This window comes from Oncorhynchus mykiss, chromosome 11 (genome assembly GCF_057628025.1).
Source record: "Oncorhynchus mykiss isolate SJ-2025 chromosome 11, ASM5762802v1, whole genome shotgun sequence".
NCBI classification, from domain to species: Eukaryota; Metazoa; Chordata; class Actinopteri; order Salmoniformes; family Salmonidae; genus Oncorhynchus; species Oncorhynchus mykiss.
This window is the reverse complement of record NC_143032.1, coordinates 11702339-11726689: the sequence shown is the minus strand read 5'-3', so window position 1 is coordinate 11726689 and position 24351 is coordinate 11702339. Positions and strand designations below refer to the sequence as shown.

The following is a 24351-nucleotide window of genomic DNA, read 5'->3' as shown; positions in this document are numbered from 1 at the left end:
CTACAACTACTACTAGACTGCCTTCCTACAACAACTACTAGACTGCCTTCCTACAACAACTACTAGACTGTCTTCCTACAACTACTACTAGACTGCCTTCCTACAACTACTACTAGACTGCCTTCCTACAACTACTACTAGACTGCCTTCCTACAACTACTACAACTAGACTGCCTTCCTACAACTACTACAACTAGACTGTCTTCCTACAACTACTACTAGACTGCCTTCCTACAACTACTACTAGACTGCCTTCCTACAACTACTACTAGACTGCCTTCCTACAACTACTACTAGACTGCCTTCCTACAACTACTACTAGACTGCCTTCCTACAACTACTACTAGACTGCCTTCCTACAACTACTAGACTGCCTTCCTACAACTACTACTAGACTGCCTTCCTACAACTACTACTAGACTGCCTTCCTACAACTACTACTAGACTGCCTTCCTACAACTACTACTAGACTGCCTTCCTACAACTACTACTAGACTGCCTTCCTACAACTACTACTAGACTGCCTTCCTACAACTACTACTAGACTGCCTTCCTACAACAACTACTAGACTGCCTTCCTACAACTACTACTAGACTGCCTTCCTACAACTACTACTACTAGACTGCCTTCCTACAACTACAACTAGACTGCCTTCCTACAACTACTACTAGACTGCCTTCCTACAACTACTACTATACTGTCTTCCTACAACTACTACTAGACTGCCTTCCTACAACTACTACTAGACTGCCTTCCTACAACTACTACTAGACTGCCTTCCTACAACAACTACTAGACTGTCTTCCTACAACAACTACTAGACTGTCTTCCTACAACAACTACTAGACTGTCTTCCTACAACTACTACTAGACTGCCTTCCTACAACTACTACTACTAGACTGCCTTCCTACAACAACTACTAGACTGCCTTCCTACAACAACTACTAGACTGCCTTCCTACAACTACTACTACTAGACTGCCTTCCTACAACTACTACTAGACTGTCTTCCTACAACAACTACTAGACTGCCTTCCTACAACTACTACTACTAGACTGCCTTCCTACAACTATAACTACTACTAGACTGTCTTCCAATAACCACCACCACTCCACTTTCCTCCCATACTTTCTACATTCTCATGTTAGGAATTAGGCCTAACTAACTGACTAATTGACCCAGACATGCAGCAGACTGACCTGACCCTGCCTTCTCCAAAACAGAGACTGGTCTACTGTTTACCAGCTAGTGTCAATGTGCCAACAGGCCAGTAGTCTAGTTTAGTGGAGTCAGGACTGCCAGAGAATGGCATTGAGTGGGAGATGGATTTCCAGGGTCATCTAGCCATGCCTTCAAAACAGGCTACTAGGGGCAACAGTGAGCGCTATTACCACCAGCTATTACCACCAGCTATTACCAAGTAGTCTTGGGTTTTGCCAGGACCTTGTGTATGAGGGTTGTGGATAAGTGTAATCTCATGACTCTGGATCAGAAGGGTAAGTGTTCGACCCCAGTCATGGATACTGGTTTTGCTTTGCAAAAAATGTACCCTATCCAAAACTTTAACCCTTAACTTAACCCTTAACTTCAAAATTTGACATTTGGAGAAATGGAATGCTAGAGCAGGAGAAACAAAAACACAGAAATTTGACGTTGGGAGAATGTGGTTATACATCTACTTCTGCAGCGAGACAGAGCTTGTTGCAATTTCGCCCTCCGTGCAAAAGATGTAAGATGTGGAGCCTTATATGGCAGGCCCATAAAATGACAGGACATCAAGTCGTAAAGGTTTATTCCAGCCCCGCACCCTCTGCTGAACCAATGTACTTTCTCTCCACTCGGTCAGCTGAACAGGTCTCCACAGAGTCAAACATAACGACAAGACAGAACAGTAAATCCCTGTTAAATCTAATTATAGAAAATGAAAACAACTGTCCTCTGGGAAGACTAGCTGTGTGTGTGTCATACCGTTCCATGTGTAGATCTTTCTTGTTCCCCACCAACATGATGGGTACTCTGCAGAAGACAAAGTCCTGTCAGTCAAAGGAATCAGTGAAACACTGTATGTATATATATTGAAACATTGTCAGATAGCAGATCAGTCTACTTACTGTACTTTACCCACCATATCCAATAATTTTTCGTGGATAACTTTTATTACTTCAAAACTACAAAAGAAAACAAAAAAAAGGTCATTCAATCTTTTATGATCAGCCCAAATAAAAAGAAAGCATTAAATAAAACTCCTACTCGACACAAGACCAGAGTCAACAGAACATTACTAAATCTATTCTCAAAGAAATCATCTTACAATGGTTTTAACAGTTGAATAGTTAACAATTGGGTCTAGAAACGTGTGTAAAAATGCTTACTTGTACTTAAATGCATTCTTAAATGGGTGTAAAGCTTGACATTTTCTAGGTCGGACAATGTTAAATCTGCAACATGTTGGTGTCCAGCATATCAAATGGCTGTATTCTCTGTCCCCGGCACCGCCAGTCTGTGTGTGTGGGCGCATAAACAGCAACACCATCAGAGCTAAGTGGGTGCTGATCCATCCACATCTTCACAATAACAATAATAAGAAGGATAAATTAAACCACTGCCTTTTATCACCTACATAGATTTTTAATAGGGGCCTCATCAAAAGATAATCATTTGCTCATTAAATGTGTTACATTGGTATGGATTTGGAGAGGGCTGATGGGAGGCATAACCTACCATGATTACATTGACAAACGTTGCCTAACGACCAGACTGGGACAAAATTAGGGCTGCGTTAAAAAAAAAAAAAGAGGACTGTTGCGGTTGAACCATTGCTTGAAATCGATACGACATAAGCTTTGATACGAGAAGAAACCTCCCTCAAATAAGAACCATCAATACTACTGTACTTAATGTGCCATTTCAATACTACTGTACTCAACAATGTGCTATTTGTTTGCTTGTTAGATGCCTTTCCAACATCTAGTTGAGGAATGTTGTTCCATCAGTGTCATAGTCTACTGTAGAGGCCTATATAACTCAACCCAACGTAGCAGGCGTATAATGAATGTTGTTCCATCAGTGTCATAGTCTACTGTAGAGGCCTATATAACTCAACCCAACGTAGCAGGCGTATAATGAATGTTGTTCCAGTGTCATAGTCTACTGTAGAGGCCTATATAAAACTCAAGCCAACGTAGCAGGCGTATAATGAATGTTGTTCCAGTGTCATAGTCTACTGTAGAGGCCTATATAAAACTCAAGCCAACGTAGCAGGCGTATAATAAATGTTGTTCCAGTGTCATAGTCTACTGTAGAGGCCTATATAAAACTCAAGCCAACGTAGCAGGCGTATAATGAATGTTGTTCCATCAGTGTCATAGTCTACTGTAGAGGCCTATATAACTCAACCCAACGTAGCAGGCGTATAATAAATGTTGTTCCAGTGTCATAGTCTACTGTAGAGGCCTATATAAAACTCAACCCAACGTAGCAGGCGTATAATGAATGTTGTTCCAGTGTCATAGTCTACTGTAGAGGCCTATATAACTCAACCCAACGTAGCAGGCTATAATGAATGTTGTTCCATCAGTGTCATAGTCTACTGTAGAGGCCTATATAAAACTCAACCCAACATAGCAGGCGTATAATGAATGTTGTTCCATCAGTGTCATAGTCTACTGTAGAGGCCTATATAACTCAACCCAACGTAGCAGGCGTATAATGAATGTTGTTCCATCAGTGTCATAGTCTACTGTAGAGGCCTATATAAAACTCAAGCCAACGTAGCAGGCGTATAATAAATGTTGTTCCATCAGTGTCATAGTCTACTGTAGAGGCCTATATAACTCAACCCAACGTAGCAGGCGTATAATGAATGTTGTTCCAGTGTCATAGTCTACTGTAGAGGCCTATATATAACTCAACCCAACGTAGCAGGCGTATAATGAATGTTGTTCCATCAGTGTCATAGTCTACTGTAGAGGCCTATATAAAACTCAAGCCAACGTAGCAGGCGTATAATAAATGTTGTTCCATCAGTGTCATAGTCTACTGTAGAGGCCTATATAACTCAACCCAACGTAGCAGGCGTATAATGAATGTTGTTCCATCAGTGTCATAGTCTACTGTAGAGGCCTATATAACTCAAGCCAACGTAGCAGGCGTATAATGAATGTTGTTCCAGTGTCATAGTCTACTGTAGAGGCCTATATAAAACTCAAGCCAACGTAGCAGGCGTATAATGAATGTTGTTCCATCAGTGTCATAGTCTACTGTAGAGGCCTATATAAAACTCAAGCCAACATAGCAGGCGTATAATAAACGTTGTTCCAGTGTCATAGTCTACTGTAGAGGCCTATATAAAACTCAACCCAACGTAGCAGGCGTATAATGAATGTTGTTCCAGTGTCATAGTCTACTGTAGAGGCCTATATAACTCAACCCAACGTAGCAGGCGTATAATGAATGTTGTTCCATCAGTGTCATAGTCTACTGTAGAGGCCTATATAACTCAACCCAACGTAGCAGGCGTATAATGAATGTTGTTCCAGTGTCATAGTCTACTGTAGAGGCCTATATAAAACTCAACCCAACGTAGCAGGCGTATAATGAATGTTGTTCCATCAGTGTCATAGTCTACTGTAGAGGCCTATATAACTCAACCCAACGTAGCAGGCGTATAATAAATGTTGTTCCAGTGTCATAGTCTACTGTAGAGGCCTATATAAAACTCAAGCCAACGTAGCAGGCGTATAATGAATGTTGTTCCATCAGTGTCATAGTCTACTGTAGAGGCCTATATAACTCAACCCAACGTAGCAGGCGTATAATAAATGTTGTTCCAGTGTCATAGTCTACTGTAGAGGCCTATATAAAACTCAACCCAACGTAGCAGGCGTATAATGAATGTTGTTCCAGTGTCATAGTCTACTGTAGAGGCCTATATAACTCAACCCAACGTAGCAGGCTATAATGAATGTTGTTCCATCAGTGTCATAGTCTACTGTAGAGGCCTATATAAAACTCAAGCCAACGTAGCAGGCGTATAATGAATGTTGTTCCAGTGTCATAGTCTACTGTAGAGGCCTATATAACTCAACCCAACGTAGCAGGCGTATAATGAATGTTGTTCCATCAGTGTCATAGTCTACTGTAGAGGCCTATATAAAACTCAAGCCAACATAGCAGGCTATAATGAATGTTGTTCCATCAGTGTCATAGTCTACTGTAGAGGCCTATATAAAACTCAAGCCAACGTAGCAGGCTATAATGAATGTTGTTCCATCAGTGTCATAGTCTACTGTAGAGGCCTATATAAAACTCAAGCCAACATAGCAGGCGTATAATGAATGTTGTTCCATCAGTGTCATAGTCTACTGTAGAGGCCTATATAACTCAACCCAACGTAGCAGGCGTATAATGAATGTTGTTCCATCAGTGTCATAGTCTACTGTAGAGGCCTATATATAACTCAACCCAACATAGCAGGCGTATAATAAATGTTGTTCCATCAGTGTCATAGTCTACTGTAGAGGCCTATATAACTCAACCCAACATAGCAGGCGTATAATGAATGTTGTTCCATCAGTGTCATAGTCTACTGTAGAGGCCTATATAAAACTCAAGCCAACATAGCAGGCGTATAATGAATGTTGTTCCAGTGTCATAGTCTACTGTAGAGGCCTATATAACTCAACCCAACGTAGCAGGCGTATAATGAATGTTGTTCCAGTGTCATAGTCTACTGTAGAGGCCTATATAACTCAACCCAACGTAGCAGGCGTATAATGAATGTTGTTCCAGTGTCATAGTCTACTGTAGAGGCCTATATAACTCAACCCAACGTAGCAGGCGTATAATGAATGTTGTTCCAGTGTCATAGTCTACTGTAGAGGCCTATATAACTCAACCCAACGTAGCAGGCGTATAATAAATGTTGTTCCAGTGTCATAGTCTACTGTAGAGGCCTATATAAAACTCAACCCAACGTAGCAGGCGTATAATGAATGTTGTTCCAGTGTCATAGTCTACTGTAGAGGCCTATATAACTCAACCCAACGTAGCAGGCGTATAATGAATGTTGTTCCAGTGTCATAGTCTACTGTAGAGGCCTATAAAACTCAAGCCAACGTAGCAGGCGTATAATGAATGTTGTTCCAGTGTCATAGTCTACTGTAGAGGCCTATATAACTCAACCCAACGTAGCAGGCGTATAATGAATGTTGTTCCATCAGTGTCATAGTCTACTGTAGAGGCCTATATATAACTCAACCCAACGTAGCAGGCGTATAATGAATGTTGTTCCATCAGTGTCATAGTCTACTGTAGAGGCCTATATATAACTCAACCCAACGTAGCAGGCGTATAATGAATGTTGTTCCATCAGTGTCATAGTCTACTGTAGAGGCCTATATAAAACTCAAGCCAACGTAGCAGGCGTATAATGAATGTTGTTCCATCAGTGTCATAGTCTACTGTAGAGGCCTATATATAACTCAAGCCAACGTAGCAGGCGTATAATAAATGTTGTTCCATCAGTGTCATAGTCTACTGTAGAGGCCTATATAACTCAACCCAACGTAGCAGGCGTATAATGAATGTTGTTCCAGTGTCATAGTCTACTGTAGAGGCCTATATAAAACTCAACCCAACGTAGCAGGCGTATAATGAATGTTGTTCCATCAGTGTCATAGTCTACTGTAGAGGCCTATATAACTCAAGCCAACGTAGCAGGCGTATAATGAATGTTGTTCCATCAGTGTCATAGTCTACTGTAGAGGCCTATATATAACTCAAGCCAACGTAGCAGGCGTATAATAAATGTTGTTCCATCAGTGTCATAGTCTACTGTAGAGGCCTATATAACTCAAGCCAACGTAGCAGGCGTATAATAAATGTTGTTCCAGTGTCATAGTCTACTGTAGAGGCCTATATAACTCAAGCCAACGTAGCAGGCGTATAATGAATGTTGTTCCAGTGTCATAGTCTACTGTAGAGGCCTATATAACTCAAGCCAACGTAGCAGGCGTATAATGAATGTTGTTCCATCAGTGTCATAGTCTACTGTAGAGGCCTATATAAAACTCAACCCAACATAGCAGGCGTATAATGAATGTTGTTCCAGTGTCATAGTCTACTGTAGAGGCCTATATAAAACTCAAGCCAACGTAGCAGGCGTATAATGAATGTTGTTCCAGTGTCATAGTCTACTGTAGAGGCCTATATATAACTCAACCCAACGTAGCAGGCGTATAATGAATGTTGTTCCATCAGTGTCATAGTCTACTGTAGAGGCCTATATAACTCAACCCAACGTAGCAGGCGTATAATGAATGTTGTTCCATCAGTGTCATAGTCTACTGTAGAGGCCTATATAACTCAACCCAACGTAGCAGGCGTATAATGAATGTTGTTCCAGTGTCATAGTCTACTGTAGAGGCCTATAAAACTCAAGCCAACGTAGCAGGCGTATAATGAATGTTGTTCCATCAGTGTCATAGTCTACTGTAGAGGCCTATATAAAACTCAAGCCAACATAGCAGGCGTATAATGAATGTTGTTCCATCAGTGTCATAGTCTACTGTAGAGGCCTATATAAAACTCAAGCCAACATAGCAGGCGTATAATAAATGTTGTTCCATCAGTGTCATAGTCTACTGTAGAGGCCTATATAACTCAACCCAACGTAGCAGGCGTATAATGAATGTTGTTCCAGTGTCATAGTCTACTGTAGAGGCCTATATAAAACTCAAGCCAACGTAGCAGGCGTATAATGAATGTTGTTCCATCAGTGTCATAGTCTACTGTAGAGGCCTATATAACTCAACCCAACGTAGCAGGCGTATAATGAATGTTCTTCCAGTGTCATAGTCTACTGTAGAGGCCTATATAAAACTCAAGCCAACGTAGCAGGCGTATAATGAATGTTGTTCCATCAGTGTCATAGTCTACTGTAGAGGCCTATATAACTCAAGCCAACGTAGCAGGCGTATAATGAATGTTGTTCCATCAGTGTCATAGTCTACTGTAGAGGCCTATATAACTCAAGCCAACGTAGCAGGCGTATAATGAATGTTGTTCCATCAGTGTCATAGTCTACTGTAGAGGCCTATATAACTCAAGCCAACGTAGCAGGCGTATAATGAATGTTGTTCCATCAGTGTCATAGTCTACTGTAGAGGCCTATATAACTCAAGCCAACGTAGCAGGCGTATAATGAATGTTGTTCCATCAGTGTCATGGTCTACTGTAGAGGCCTATATAAAACTCAACCCAACGTAGCAGGCGTATAATGAATGTTGTTCCATCGGTGTCATAGTCTACTGTAGAGGCCTATATAACTCAAGCCAACGTAGCAGGCGTATAATGAATGTTGTTCCATCAGTGTCATAGTCTACTGTAGAGGCCTATATAACTCAACCCAACGTAGCAGGCGTATAATGAATGTTGTTCCATCAGTGTCATAGTCTACTGTAGAGGCCTATATAAAACTCAAGCCAACATAGCAGGCGTATAATGAATGTTGTTCCATCAGTGTCATAGTCTACTGTAGAGGCCTATATAACTCAACCCAACATAGCAGGCGTATAATGAATGTTGTTCCATCAGTGTCATAGTCTACTGTAGAGGCCTATATAACTCAACCCAACGTAGCAGGCGTATAATGAATGTTGTTCCATCAGTGTCATAGTCTACTGTAGAGGCCTATATAAAACTCAAGCCAACGTAGCAGGCGTATAATGAATGTTGTTCCAGTGTCATAGTCTACTGTAGAGGCCTATATAACTCAAGCCAACGTAGCAGGCGTATAATGAATGTTGTTCCATCAGTGTCATAGTCTACTGTAGAGGCCTATATAAAACTCAAGCCAACGTAGCAGGCGTATAATAAATGTTGTTCCATCAGTGTCATAGTCTACTGTAGAGGCCTATATAAAACTCAAGCCAACGTAGCAGGCGTATAATAAATGTTGTTCCAGTGTCATAGTCTACTGTAGAGGCCTATATAACTCAACCCAACATAGCAGGCGTATAATGAATGTTGTTCCATCAGTGTCATAGTCTACTGTAGAGGCCTATATAAAACTCAAGCCAACGTAGCAGGCGTATAATGAATGTTGTTCCATCAGTGTCATAGTCTACTGTAGAGGCCTATATAACTCAACCCAACATAGCAGGCGTATAATGAATGTTGTTCCAGTGTCATAGTCTACTGTAGAGGCCTATATAACTCAACCCAACGTAGCAGGCGTATAATGAATGTTGTTCCATCAGTGTCATAGTCTACTGTAGAGGCCTATATAACTCAACCCAACGTAGCAGGCGTATAATGAATGTTGTTCCAGTGTCATAGTCTACTGTAGAGGCCTATATAAAACTCAAGCCAACGTAGCAGGCGTATAATAAATGTTGTTCCAGTGTCATAGTCTACTGTAGAGGCCTATATAACTCAAGCCAACGTAGCAGGCGTATAATGAATGTTGTTCCAGTGTCATAGTCTACTGTAGAGGCCTATATAACTCAACCCAACGTAGCAGGCGTATAATGAATGTTGTTCCATCAGTGTCATAGTCTACTGTAGAGGCCTATATAAAACTCAAGCCAACATAGCAGGCGTATAATGAATGTTGTTCCATCAGTGTCATAGTCTACTGTAGAGGCCTATATAACTCAACCCAACGTAGCAGGCGTATAATAAATGCCTTTTAGTGTCGTAGCTTTTTTTCTGGTCCTGAGGAGAAAAAGAAGAGGGGGAGGTTCTCTTCTGCACTGTTGAACCAATCCACTAATTCTGGAGGAGGAGTTAAGATGGGGAGTCGCCTTGTTAACGTCTAAAAGGAGAAGTCGAGTCACAGGCTCTCTTTCCATTTCCTCTGAAAATCAGATGCATCTGTTTTTTTTAAACCCGGCAGAGGGTGAGCTAGACCTGACGCAGGGTTTGAGACTCAATATAAAATTACGAACGTTGAGTCCCAATCTGGTCAGTAGAAATGCATGTAAATCAATGAGGATATTAACTAAATTTGACATCATTAACTGGCCAGTAGGAAGACATGACGGGGTTAGGAACAGATTTCTCCAGGGAAAGTCTCCCTAGGCCCGCTCCCATGGCATCTTACATAAGTCTCTGGGGCGCACACACACACACACACACACAGCATCCTAGGCTCCAGTACAATAGTCTTACACAGGACAAAGCATTTGCTACAGTATGAATCCTGTTGAAATTATTGTCTAGAAATGTATGTAGGAATTACAGGAGAGAAAATGCAGTAGTAGAGTTATCAGGAAGCCCTTGAAAAAGAGACTGGGTCTTAATGGGCTTTTCCTGGTTAAATAAAATATGACTTTAATTTGTCAACTCTCTGCAGTCAGGAGAACTTCTGTACTTGTTCATTCTCGTACTAACGGTGAGAGTGAGAAGCTGACAGAGAGAGAGAAAGACAGAGAGAGAGACTGGAGGGGGAAATCAATCATTTCCAGGCCCAGGGACATGTACTAGTCTGTGGCGGCCTAAATGCCAGAACCGGACAAGAACCTGACACCCTCAGCACACAGGGGGACAAACAACTGCCTGCAGGTGACAGCATTCCCTCCCACATATGCCCCCCTAGACACAACTATGACAACATAACCAAGAAAAACAGGTCACAACTCCTGCAGCTCTGTCGCACACTGGGTATGTACATAGTCAATGGTAGGCTTCGAGGGGACTCCGATGGTAGGTACACCTACCTATAGCTCATCTCTTGGCAGTAGTACTGTAGACTACTTTATCACTGACCTCAACCCAGAGTCTCTCAGAGCGTTCACAGTCAGCCCACTGACACCCCTATGAGACCACAGCAAAATCACAGTCTACTTGAACAGAGCAATACTCAATCATGAGGCATCAAAGGAACTGAGTGAAATGCTATAGATGGAAGGAATGCAGTTTGGAAACCTACCAAAAAACAATTAGGCAACAACAAATTCAATCCCTTTTAGACAATTTCCTGGGTAAAACATTCCACTGTAATAGTGAAGGTGTAAACTTGGCAGTAGAACATCTTAACAGTATATTTGACCTCTCAGCTTCCCTATCAAATCTAAAAATCTCAAATAGAAAACTGAAGAAAATGAACAACAATGACAAATGGTTTGATGAAGAATGCAAAAACCTAAGAAAGAAATTGAGAAACCTGTCCAACCAAAAACATAGACCCGGAAAACCTGAGTCTACGCCTTCACTATGGTGAATCACTAAAACAAAACAGAAATACACTAAGGAAAAAGAAGGAAATGCACGTCAGACATGAGCTCAATGTGATTGAAGAATCCATAGACTAACTACTTCTGGGAAAATTGGAAAACACTAAGCAAACAACAACACAAAGAATTATCAAAAATGGAGATGTATGGGTAAAACCTTTTCTCCAATCTTTTTGGCTCTATAACAAAGAATAAAGAGCAAAAACATACACACTGCTCAATAAAATAAAGGGAACACTAAAATAACACATCCTAGATCTGAATCAATGAAATAATCTTATTAAATACTTTTTTCTTTACATAGTTGAATGTACTGACAAAAATCACACAAATTATCAATGGGAATCAAATTTATCAACCCATGGAGGTCTGGATTTGGAGTCACACTCAAAATTAAAGTGGAAAACCACACTACAGACTGATCCAACTTTGATGTAATGTCCTTAAAACAAGTCAAAATGAGGCTCAGTAGTGTGTGTGGCCTCCACGTGCCTGTATGACCTCCCTACAACGCCTGGGCATGCTCCCGATGAGGTGGCGGATGGTCTCCTGAGGGATCTCCTCCCAGACCTGGACTAAAGCATCCACCAACCCCTGGACAGTCTGTGGTGCTGGCGTTGGTGGATGGAGCGAGACATGATGTCCCAGATGTGCTCAATTGGATTCAGGTCTGGGGAACGGGCGGGCCAGTCCATAGCATCAATGCCTTCCTCTTGCAGGAACTGCTGACACACTCCAGCCACATGAGGTCTTGCATTAGGAGGAACCCAGGGCCAACCGCACCAGCATATGGTCTCACAAGGGGTCTGAGGATCTCATCTCGGTACCTAATGGCAGTCAGGCTACCTCTGGCGAGCACATGGGGGGCTGTGCGGCCCCCCAAAGAAATGCCACCCCACACCATGACTGACCCACCGCCAAACCGGTCATGCTGGAGGATGTTGCAGGCAGCAGAACGTTCTCCACGGTGTCTCCAGACTCATGTGCTCAGTGTGGACCTGCTTTCATCTGTGAAGAGCACAGGGCGCCAGTGGCGAATTTGCCAATCTTGGTGTTCTCTGGCAAATGCCAAACGTCCTGCACGGTGTTGGGCTGTAAGCACAATCCCCACCTGTGGACGTCGGGCCCTCATACCACCCTCATGGAGTCTGTTTCTGACCGTTTGAGCAGACACATGCACATTTGTGGCCTGCTGGAGGTAATTTTGCATGGCTCTGGCAGTGCTCCTCCTGCTCCTCCTTGCACAAAGGCGGAGGTAGCGGTCCTGCTGCTGGGTTGTTGCCCTCCTACGGCCTCCTCCACGTCTCCTGATGTACTGGCCTGTCTCCTGGTAGCGCCTCCATGCTCTGGACACCACCCTGACAGACACAGCAAACCTTGTCACAGCTCGCATTGATGTCACAGCCATCCTGGATGAGCTGCACTAACTGAGCCACTTGTGTGGGTTGTAGACTCCGTCTCATGCTACCACTAGAGTGAAAGCACCGCCAGCATTCAAAAGTGACCAAAACATTAGTCAGGAAGCATAGGAACTGAGAAGTGGTCTGTGGTCACCACCTGCATAACCACTCCTTTATTGGGGGTGTCTTGCTAATTGCCTATAATTTCCACCTGTTGTCTATTCCATTTGCACAACAGCATGTGAAATTTATTGTCAATCAGTGTTGCTTCCTAAGTGGACAGTTTGATTTCACAGAAGTGTGATTGACTTAGAGTTACATTGTGTTGTTTAAGTGTTCCCTTTATTTTTTTGAGCAGTGTACATGATCAAATACAAATCTTAGAATCAACTATTAAAGACTACCAGAACCCACTGGATTCTCCAATTACCTTGAATGAGTTACAGGACAAAATAAAAACTCTCCAACCCAAAAAGGCCTGTGGTGTTGATGGTATCCTTAATGAAATGATCAAATATACAGACAACAAATTCCAATTGGCTATACTAAAACTCTTTAACATCATCCTTAGCTCTGGCATCTTCCCCAATATTTGGAACCAAGGACTGATCACCCCAATCCACAAAAGAGACAAATTTGACCCCAATAACTACCGTGGAATATGCGTCAACAGTAACCTTGGGAAAATCCTCTGCATTATCAATAACAGCAGACTCGTACATTTCCTCAATGAAAACAATATACTGAGCAAATGTCAACTTGGCTTTTTACCAAATTACCAAAATACGACCACGTATTCACCCTGCACACCCTAATTGACAAACAAACAAACCAGAACAAAGGCAAAGTCTTCTCATGCTTTGTTGATTTCAAAAAAGCCTTCGACTCAATTTGGCATGAGGGTCTGCTATACAAATTGATGGAAAGTGGTGTTGGGGGTAAAGCATACGACATTATAAAATCCATGTACACAAACAACAAGTGTGCGGTTAAAATTGGCAAAAAACACACAAATTCCTTCACACAGGGTCGTGGGGTGAGACAGGGATGCAGCTTAAGCCCCACCCTCTTCAACATATATATCAACGGATTGGCGCGGGCACTAGAAAAGTCTGCAGCACCCGGCCTCACCCTACTAGAATCCGAAGTCAAATGTCTACTGTTTGCTGATGATCTGGTGCTTCTGTCACCAACCAAGGAGGGCCTACAGCAGCACCTAGATCTTCTGCACAGATTCTGTCAGACCTGGGCCCAGACAGTCAATCTCAGTAAGACCAAAATAATTATGTTCCAAAAAAGGTACAAAAAGCCATGACCACAAATACAAATTCCATCTAGACACTGCTGCCCTAGAGCACACACAAAACTATACATACTTTGGCCTAAACATCAGCGCCACAGGTAACTTCCACAAAGCTGTGAATGATCTGAGAGACAAGGCAAGAAGGGCATTCTATGCCATCAAAAGGAACATACATTTCAACATAACAATTAGGATCTGGCTAAAAATACTTGAATCAGTCATAGTGCCCATTGCCCTTTATGGTTGTGAGGTCTGGGGTCCGCTCACCAACCAAGACTTCACAAAATGGGACAAACACCAAATTGAGATTCTACATGCAAAATTCTGCAAAAATATCCTCCGTGTACAACGTAGAACACCAAATAATGCATGCAGAGCAGAATTAGGCCGATACCCACTAATTATCAAAATCCAGAAAAGAGAAGTTAAATTCTACAACCACTTAAAAAGGAAGCGATTCCCAAACCTTCCATAACAAAGCCATCACCTACAGACAGATGAACCTGGAGAAGAGTCCCCCAAGCAAGCTGGTCCTGGGGTCTCTGTTCATAAACACAAACACACCCTACAGAGCTCCAGGACAGCAGCACAATTAGACCCAACCAAATCATGAGAAAACAAAAAGATAATTATTTCCAATGTGTCAAGTAATTAACAAAAAAACAGAGCAAACTAGAATGTTATTTGGCCCTAAACAGAGAGTACACAGTGGCAGAATACCTGACCACTGTGACTGACCCAAAATTAAGGAAAGCTTTGACTATGTACAGACTCAGTGAGCATAGCCTTGCTATTGAGAAAGGCCGCCGTAGGCAGACATGGCTCTCAAGAGAAGACAGGCTATGTGCACACTGCCCACAAAATGAGGTGGAAACTGAGCTGCACTTCCTACCCTCCTGCCCAAAGTATGACCATATTAGAGAGACATATTTCCCTCAGATTACACAGATCCACAAAGAATTTAAAAAATAAATCCAATTTTGATAAACTCCCATATCTACTGGGTGAAATTCCACAGTGTGCCATCACAGCTACAAGATTTGTGACCTGTTGCCATGAGAAAAGGGCAACCAGTGAAGAACAAACACCATTGTAAATACAACCCATATTTATGCTTATTTATTTTCCCTTGTGTACTTTAACCATTTGTACACTGTTAAAACACTAACCCTAACCCTAACCCTATATATATATAAAAATATGACATTTGTAATGTCTTTATTGTTTTGAAACTTCTGTTTGTGTAATGTTTACTGTTCATTTTTATTGTTTATTTCACTTTTTGTTATATTATCTATCTCACTTGCTTTGGCAATGTTAACACATGTTTCCCATGCCAATAAAGCCCTTGAATTGAATTGAGAGACAGAGAGAGACAGCAGAAAGAAAAAAGAAAAAAAGCACAGAGACCCAAATAATGGTGAATTACGCCTTCATTACTGTGAGACAAAAAAAAGACGTTTTAAAAAATCCAAACAAGAGGAATTAGCGATACAAAATGGTGACATATGGACAACCTATTTTAAAACACTCTACAACACCGTTCAAATTGACACAAACACAGAATGCCAAATTCATGAGAAGTTGAGAATGAGAATGTATTAGAAAAAGCTTTAAAGGACAATCAAAATCCATTGGACTCCCCAATTACTGACCAGGAGCTCTATAAGAAACTAAACTATTACTGACCAGGAGCTCTATAAGAAACTAAACTATTACTGACCAGGAGCTCTATAAGAAACTTCAGGCCCTCAAATTTAAAAAGCATGCAGACCTGATGACATCCTAACTGAGATGCTCAAATTCACTAGTTCAATCTTTCAATTGGCTATATTAAAACTGTTGAATTTGATCCTGAGTGTAGGTTATTTCCCTGACATTGGGAATCAAGGACTCATAACCCCAATCTTTAAGAACGGATACAAATTTGTCCCTAACAATTACAGAGGTATTTGTGTGAACAGTAACCGGGGGAAGGTTTTCTGTAGTATTATAAATGTAAGAGTTCTACTCTTCTGTAATAAGCACAATGTCTTGAGTAAAAGCCCAATTGGATTTATACCAAAACATTGCACGACTGATCATATTTACACCCTACACACCCTGATAGATAAACATGTCCACCAAAATATACGCTTGCTTTATCGACTTCCAAAAAGCGTTTGATTCTATTTGGCATAAAGTACTGTTCTACAAAGTTATTGAAAGTGGTGTAGGTGGTAAAACATATGACTTAATTAAATCAATGTATTCTGGGAATACGTGCAGCATTAAAATTGACAAGAAAAGAACAGAATTCTTTAACCAGGGGCAGGGCCTTCGCCAGGGTTGCAAGCTGAGCCCTGCACTCTTCAATATTTACATCAACAAATTGGCCACTATTCTAGAAAAATCCTCAGCCCCTGGTGTTAGTCTCCACAATTCAGAGGTTAAATGCCTACTCTTCGCAGATGACCTATGCCTGCTGTTACCCACAGAACATGGCCTACAGCAGAGCCTGGACCTGCTAGAGCAGTAGTGCCAGGCCTGAGCCCTGGCAGTAACACCCAAACATACAACATTTATGATTTTCCAGAGAAGATCCAGATCTCATGGAATTAGGCTCTTGCTCAAAGCCAAAATGCTGAGCCTGGGCTATATCTTTAGAAAACACAATGCATGCTATTTCACCATCACATTAGGCTCATTTCAAAACAGAATATATTCAAGAAACAGAGCATAGCTCAAATGCAGGTAAAATTGGTACTAGGCTACTATTTCTGGCCTTTTAGACAATTCCATAATATCGACGTGGCAGAATTAGCAACCTTCTAAAATGACTGCATTTCCGGTATTCACTCAGGTAGAAAACAGAAAGTGGACTTTAGTCAATAAAAAAAAAAACTCTTCAAATCAATATAAGGGATTCTCGCTGCATTCACAAACAACAGTGTTTAACCTGGAGCAGTAGCACAACACAGGATATATTACGGTATAGGACTACTATCATTAGATATTCCCACTAGTGTTGGAGTACTCACTACAGAGGCCTTACTCCATCTAAACGCTCCTATAAAGCCCTTATATATGACAGAAAGAGAGCGAGTGTGTAATTGAGAGATGGATGGAGTGAGGAAAGAGAGTAGGATGGAGAGGAAGCCAGTGAGAGGGGAGAGGTGGTGAGGTTAAGAGAGAAGAGGCAAGGGAGGAGAGAGATAGATGGAATGATTTGATCTCCAACTGACATGGCGGCAAGGTAAAACACACACCCCACATGCGCTAGAAACAACCATCTCTGATTCATATATTTCAGCTACCTCTAATACTGCAACATACAGAAGCCCTGTTCGATATAATAGCATACAGATAGAAATGTGAAAGATCAGAGGCACTATTTGTAATTTAATATTCACCAAAATAACATACTACACGTCTTCCCTTTCAAACGTGACTAGATCTTTAATTTCAAACTAGCAGAGGCACAAAATAACGAGATTTTCATTGAGAACGTATTGATTTGGCAGGTGTTCAAGCTCACTTTGAATAATAATAGCTGCAATGGTTTATTCATGCCTTTTGAGAGAGCGAGCGAGAGAGCGAGAGAGCGAGCGAGCGAGAGAGCGAGAGAGCGAGAGAGCGAGAGAGCGAGAGAGAGAGATACCAGATAGATTCAAAGAAACCTTAAGCGACGAGATCACTCAGGGATAAGCAACGAAGCTTTAGCAGCAGTATGAAAGGGAGGGCGGAGCTTACCTACCTTTTGTTTGACGTGACAGAATACACCAAAATGTATCCGTTGATGTCTATGGAGTAGGTCTGAGGGAAAATGGAGTATTCATCCTGCCAGAGAGAAAGAAGCCTTTTGTGGAAAGATTCGTCAAACATCAGAGAGAGAGAATGTCTACCCTACGATGGGAAAAATTAGGAAATGTAGCTACTGTATGTGGAATGAGCCTGAATAAGGATGTCAATTGAGATCTAATCTACACCTGGTCTAATCTATAACTGCCCCTGGTCTAATCTACAACTGCCCCTGGTCTAATCTACAACTGCCCCTGGTCTAATCTACAACTGGTCCAGTCTACACGGCCCCCGGTCCAGTCTACACGGCCCCCGGTCCAGTCTACACGGCCCCCGGTCCAGTCTACACTACACCTGGTATTAAAAATATTTTATGTTGGCTCTCACAGAGTGGCCCACTGGCAGTCTGACCACAACATTCTGATGTGTGAGAAGTCTCTCCACTGGTAAGAGGGACACACCTGTCCAGCTGTGTCCACCAACTGCAGGTGGTACTCCTGACCATTCACTGTGATCATCTTTGTAAACGCTGAGGAGAGAGAGAGAAAGGAAGACTAAAGTTGTGTTTACACTGGCAGTCATTCTGATCTTTTGGTCACCAATTGGTCTTTTGACTCTTCAGATAAACTATTTTGCTGTGTATTGGGCTGCCTGTGTAAATGCAGTCTTAGAGTTCCTAAGTGATTCTACCCACCTACAGTTCTGTCAGAGGTATTCTAAAAGAACATAGAATTAGCAAGACAAGTAGAGACACAAAGAACGTCTCATTCATTACAAATAAGAAGGCCATTTCTCCACATCGCTTTGATGAGCCCATGACAAATCATGATGAAGCAGAGAGAGAAGTAGGGCAACATGTTGATGTAATGCTGAGATCATAACACAGTGGAAGTGACGTGTTTAAATCAACTACAACAGGCAGGACTGAGACACATTCTGATTGGGCTGTGACTCTGGATGACGAACTGAACTTCCTGCCTGCCGACTGCCCAACAGACAGAGGCTACTCCCTCCGAGCTCATGGGCAAGACCACATGTACACCGCTTTCTTCTTCAAGGTGAGTGGAGGTGAAAACCCATATCCACCCTTGTGCTTCATCACAGAAGGTGAAAACCCATATCCACCCTTGTGCTTCATCACAGAAGGTGAAAACCCATATCCACCCATGTGCTTCATCACAGAAGGTGAAAACCCATATCCACCCTTGTGCTTCATCACAGAAGGTGAAAACCCATATCCACCCGTGTGCTTCATCACAGAAGGTGAAAACCCATATCCACCCTTGTGCTTCATCACAGAAGGTGAAAATCCATATCCACCCTTGTGCTTCATCACAGAAGGTGAAAACCCATATCCACCCTTGTGCTTCATCACAGAAGGTGAAAACCCATATCTACCCTTGTGCTTCATCACAGAAGGTGAAAACCCATATCCACCCTTGTGCTTCATCATAGAAGGTGAAAACCCATATCCACCCTTGTGCTTCATCACAGAAGGTGAAAACCCATATCCACCCTTGTGCTTCATCACAGAAGGTGAAAACCCATATTCACCCTTGTGCTTCATCACAGAAGGTGAAAACCCATATCCACCCTTGTGCTTCATCACAGAAGGTGAAAACCCATACCCACCCTTGTGCTTCATCATAGAAGGTGAAAACCCATATCCACCCTTGTGCTTCATCACAGAAGGTGAAAACCCATATTCACCCTTGTGCTTCATCACAGAAGGTGAAAACCCATATCCACCCTTGTGCTTCATCACAGAAGGTGAAAACCCATACCCACCCTTGTGCTTCATCATAGAAGGTGAACACCCATATCCACCCTTGTGCTTCATCACAGGTGAAAACCCATATCCACCCTTGTGCTTCATCACAGAAGGTGAAAACCCATATCCACCCTTGTGCTTCATCACAGAAGGTGAAAACCCATATCCACCCTTGTGCTTCATCACAGAAGGTGAAAACCCATATCCACCCTTGTACCTCATAACAGGTGGTGGAGGTGAAAACTAGGAGGTCGACCCGACTAATCGGAATTGACGATTAATTAGGGCTGATTTCAAGTTTTCATAGCAATCGTAATCACCATTTTTGGACACCGAATCATGGCCGATTACATTGAACTCCACGAGAAGACTGAGTGGCAGGCTGACTACCTGTTATGTGAGTGCAGCAAGGAGCCAAGGTAAGGTGCTAGCTAGCATTAAACGCATCTCATAAAAAACAATTAATCTTAACATAATCACTAGTTAACTACACATGGTTGACGATATTACTAGTTTATCTAGCGTGTCCTGCGTTGCATATAATCGATGAGGTGCCCGTTAATTTATCATTGAATCACAGCCTACTTCACCAAACGGGTGATTTAACAAGCGCATTCGCGAAAAAAGCATTGTTGCACCAATGTGTACCTAACCATAAACATCAACACACAAGTATATATTTTTAAACCTGCATATTTAGTTAATATCGCCTTCTAACATTAATTTATTTTAACTAGGGAAATTGTGTCACTTTGTGCAACAGAGTCAGGGTATTTGCAGCAGTTTGGGTCACCTGGCTCGTTGCGAACTGTGTGAAGACTATTTCTTCCTAACAAAGACAGCCAACTTTGCCAATTGGGGGCACAATCGTTGCACGAATGTACCTAACCTTAAACATAAATGCCTTTCTTAAAATCAATACACAGAAGTATATTTTGTTAAACCTGCATATTTAGCTAAAATAAATTCAGGTTAGCAGGCAATATTAAACTAGGGAAATTGTGTCACTTCTCTTGCGTTCATTGCACGCAGAGTCAGGGTATATACACACAACAGTTTGGGCCGCCTGGCTCGTTGCAAAATAATTTGCCAGAATTTTACGTAATTATGACATAACATTGAAGGTTGTGCAATGTAACAGGAATATTTAGACTTATGGATGCCACCCGTTAGATAAAATACGGAACGGTTCCGTATTTCACTGAAAGAAAAAACATCTTGTATTCGAAATGATAGTTTCCGGATTTGACCATATTAATGACCAAAGGCCCGAATTTCTGTGTGTTATGTTATAATTAAGTCTATGATTTGATAGAGCAGTCTGACTGGGCTCGTAAGCATTCATTCAAACTGCACTTTTGTGCTTTTGAACACTAATAGCGTTTCAAATCGGTGACGTCACTCGCTCTGAGACCTTGAAGTAGTTTTTCCCCTTGCTCTGTAAGGGCCGTGGCTTTTGTGGAGCGATGGGTAACGATGCTTCGTGGGTAGCTGTTGTCGATGTGTTCCTGGTTCGAGCCCAGGTAGCGGCGAGGAGAGGGACGGAAGCTATACTGTTACACTGGCAATACTAAAGTGCCTATAAAGAACATCCAATAGTCAAAGGTATAGGAAATACAAATCGTATAGAGAGAAATAGTCCTATAATTCCTATAATAACTACAACCTAAAACGTCTTACCTGGGAATATTGCAGACTCCTGTTAAAAGGAACCAGCAGCTTTCATATGTTCTGAGCAAGGAACTTAAACGTTAGCTTTTTTACATGGCACATATTGTATTTTTACTTTCTTCTCCAACACTTTGTTTTTGCATTATTTAAACCAAATTGAACATGTTCAAACAAATATATATTTTTTAATTTTATTTTTTAAAGCCGATTAATCGGTATTGGCTTTTTTTGGTCCTGCAATAATCGGTATCGGTGTTGAAAAATCAAAATTGGTCGACCTCTAGTGAAAACCCATATCCACCTTTGTGCCTCATCACAGGTGCTGGTTCTGTGGTGACCGGTGGGCTGGGATCACAGATGAGCGAAGGGGGTTTTCTTCAGTGGCTTATTTAAGCGCGACACACACACACACACACACACCGAAATAGCATGAAAGACAGCCAAATCCACATCGCAACTGTAGTATAGTAGAATCATGTTTGTAGAATGAAAGCCAGCACAATTTATAAATGGGAAGCATTCTACGTTCCTGGGCTTAGAGATGCAGCTGAGGCCGATCAAGCATTTCATTCACAAAAAAAATAAGCCCTGGCTGGCTAAAAATAACTAGACGTTCCTTTCACCAGAGGCTGCATGGATGGAAGCTCCCCAAGCCTTAAGACACTGTAGATACAGTAGGCAGGAACACAGTCTACCCTAGGAGTGTTAAGCTACTGTAACATGCATTAAACTGTGTGCTCCGTGCTAACAAAGGGAGCAATGCCATACCAACGTGTATTGTGCGCATGTATGTCTGACTGAAGCGTGTGTGTGTGTGTTATTGGTTTGTCTACCTTTGAGAGACTATGAGTGAGGTAGACCACTACCTTCTGTCAAAACGACTGTTCATTCACAAACATCAGAAACGACTGTTCATTCACAAACATCAGAAACGACTGTTCATTCACAAACATCAGAAACGACTGTTCATTCACAAACATCAGAAACGACTGTTCATTCACAAACATCAGAAACGACTGTTCATTCACAAACATCAGAAACGACTGTTCATTCACAAACATCAGAAATGCTCCCCTGGCTCTTCACGCAAATAGTTTGTCATGGCGATGAAACAGAGTCCTCCCACACAACCCACTAATAAAAATGCTCCTATTGAAGAGAGAAAGAGAGTGCATGTGTGTGTGTGTGAGCAGTGTGTACATGGGTGCCCTTTCTAATAGTGTGTGTACTTATATATTGTTTTGTGGTGTGGTTTTCATATAAACCTTTGGGCTTCCAACCACACCTGCACACCCCTTAAAAAAAAAAAAAAATCTGTATGGTTTTCTCTGGTGCTAATAAATAAATAAAGTGTCTGCTGAGTCAGAGATGTGTGAACTGAATGAGGAGCGTAGAGACATGCACCTGTCTGTGTCCAGACCTCAGAAACCTGGAGGGGGACCGGTGATGACATCACACACTTACTGTTTTCAATGGTTGGGTCATATGAGTCGACAAACTGGCCTTCCACAAACTGTATTGTCAAGGAGGATTTACCTGCAAAGGAGAAAATGGAGAATCTTCGCTGATCGATGTCCTTTGATTGACATATGTTGTAATTCATCAGCATTATAGGGAAAGGCCAAATACTCTGACTTCCTTGTGTGAATGCAGAGGCCTTACTCCATCTAAACGCTCCTATACAGCCCTTATATATATATATATAATATATATATATATATATATATATATATATATATATATATATATATATAATATAATATAATATAATATAATATATATATATATATATATATTATATAAATATATATAATATATATATAATATATATTATATATAAATATAAATATAAATATATATAAATATAAATATATATAAATATAAATATATATATATAAATATAAATATAAATATATATATAATATATATATATATGTCGCAGCCTGTTGCTATAACAAAAAGAGAGTGGAGTACTGCTATGCATGGCTGGAGAGACATGAACTCTCTCGCTCTGTGGGAAAAGCCCGGAGGAGTGGAGCGTCAGAATGAATGAGAAGCTCGCTCCCATTTTCAACGCTCCACTAGTCTCGCATCAATGCTGAATGATCACCTCCTAGTCCAAAATTAAACCATCTTGTCTCCCCGGGAGGTGAAAATCCAGGGACACACACATGCAGATGATTGAGGTTAATATAAAAATAAGCTACATAGTTTGAAATGCTTTCAGATTCTTTGTGGATTCCACTTGTAGTATGTTGGGCTCTTTCAGCGAAGGATAGTCACAGTGTGTAGGAAATGTACACCATTCGAACACGGTTTCAGTTTAGGTTTGAGGAAAACGCATTGGAAAAGCACAGAATCAGTTGTGGGAAAAAATACACAATGTCATCATTGAGTAAAAGTAAAGTTACCTTAATAGAAAATGACTCGCGTAAAAGTGAAAGTCACCCAGTAAAATACTATTTGAGTAAAAGTCTAAAAGTTAAATCGGGTTTTAAATATACAGTTGAAGTCAGAAGTTTACATACACCTTAGCCAAATACATTTAAACTCAGTTTTTAACAATTCCTGACATTTAATCCTAGTAACAATTCCATGTATTAGGTCAGCTAGGATCACCACTTTATTTTAAGAATGTGAAATGTCAGAATAATAGTAGAGAGAATGATTTATTTCAGCTTTTATCACATTCCCAGTGGGTCAGAAGTTTACATACACTCAATTAGTATTTGGTAGCATTGCCTTTAAATTGTTTTTACTTGGGTCAAATGTTTCAGGTAGCCTTCCACAAGCTTCCCACAATAAGTTGGGTGAATTTTGGCCCATTCCTCCTGACAGAGCTGGTGTAACCGAGTCAGGTTTGTAGGCCTCCTTGCTCACACACGCTTTTTCAGTTCTGCCACCCATTTTTTATTGGATTGAGGTTGGGGCTTTGTGATGGCCACTCCAATACCTTGACTTTGTTGTCCTTAAGCCATTTTGATACAGCTTTGGAAGTATGCTTGGGGTAATTCTCCATTCGGAAGACCCATTTGCGACCAAGCTTTAACTTCCTGACTGATATATCGAGATGTTGCTTCAATATATCCACATTTTCCTGCCATCTATTTTGTGAAGTGCACCAGTCTCTCCAGCAGCAAAGCACCCCCACAACATGATGCTGCCACCCCCGTGCTTCACAGTTGGG

At 41.4% G+C, this 24351-nt stretch overlaps 1 protein-coding gene across 10 annotated transcripts in view; it reads right to left on the bottom strand.

Moving 5' to 3' along the window:
* The window catches only part of LOC110535269 (GTP-binding protein Rheb), a 46420-nt gene that overhangs the window by 11679 nt on the left and 10390 nt on the right, over positions 1-24351 (bottom strand). For 2 of the 10 annotated variants that reach the window (XM_036934863.2, XM_036934862.2), the window contains exons 2-6: positions 22629-22700; positions 18184-18251; positions 17679-17761; positions 2114-2170; positions 1971-2018 (exon numbers count right to left, since the gene is read on the bottom strand). In XM_036934863.2, coding sequence (XP_036790758.1) covers positions 1971-2018; positions 2114-2170; positions 17679-17761; positions 18184-18251; positions 22629-22700 — 328 coding nt within the window. Of the gene's footprint in view, positions 1-1970; positions 2019-2113; positions 2171-17678; positions 17762-18183; positions 18252-22628; positions 22701-24351 lie in introns of those variants that run through there. The other 8 variants (XM_090189392.1, XM_090189391.1, XM_036934867.2 and 5 more) reach the window with 6 other exon arrangements.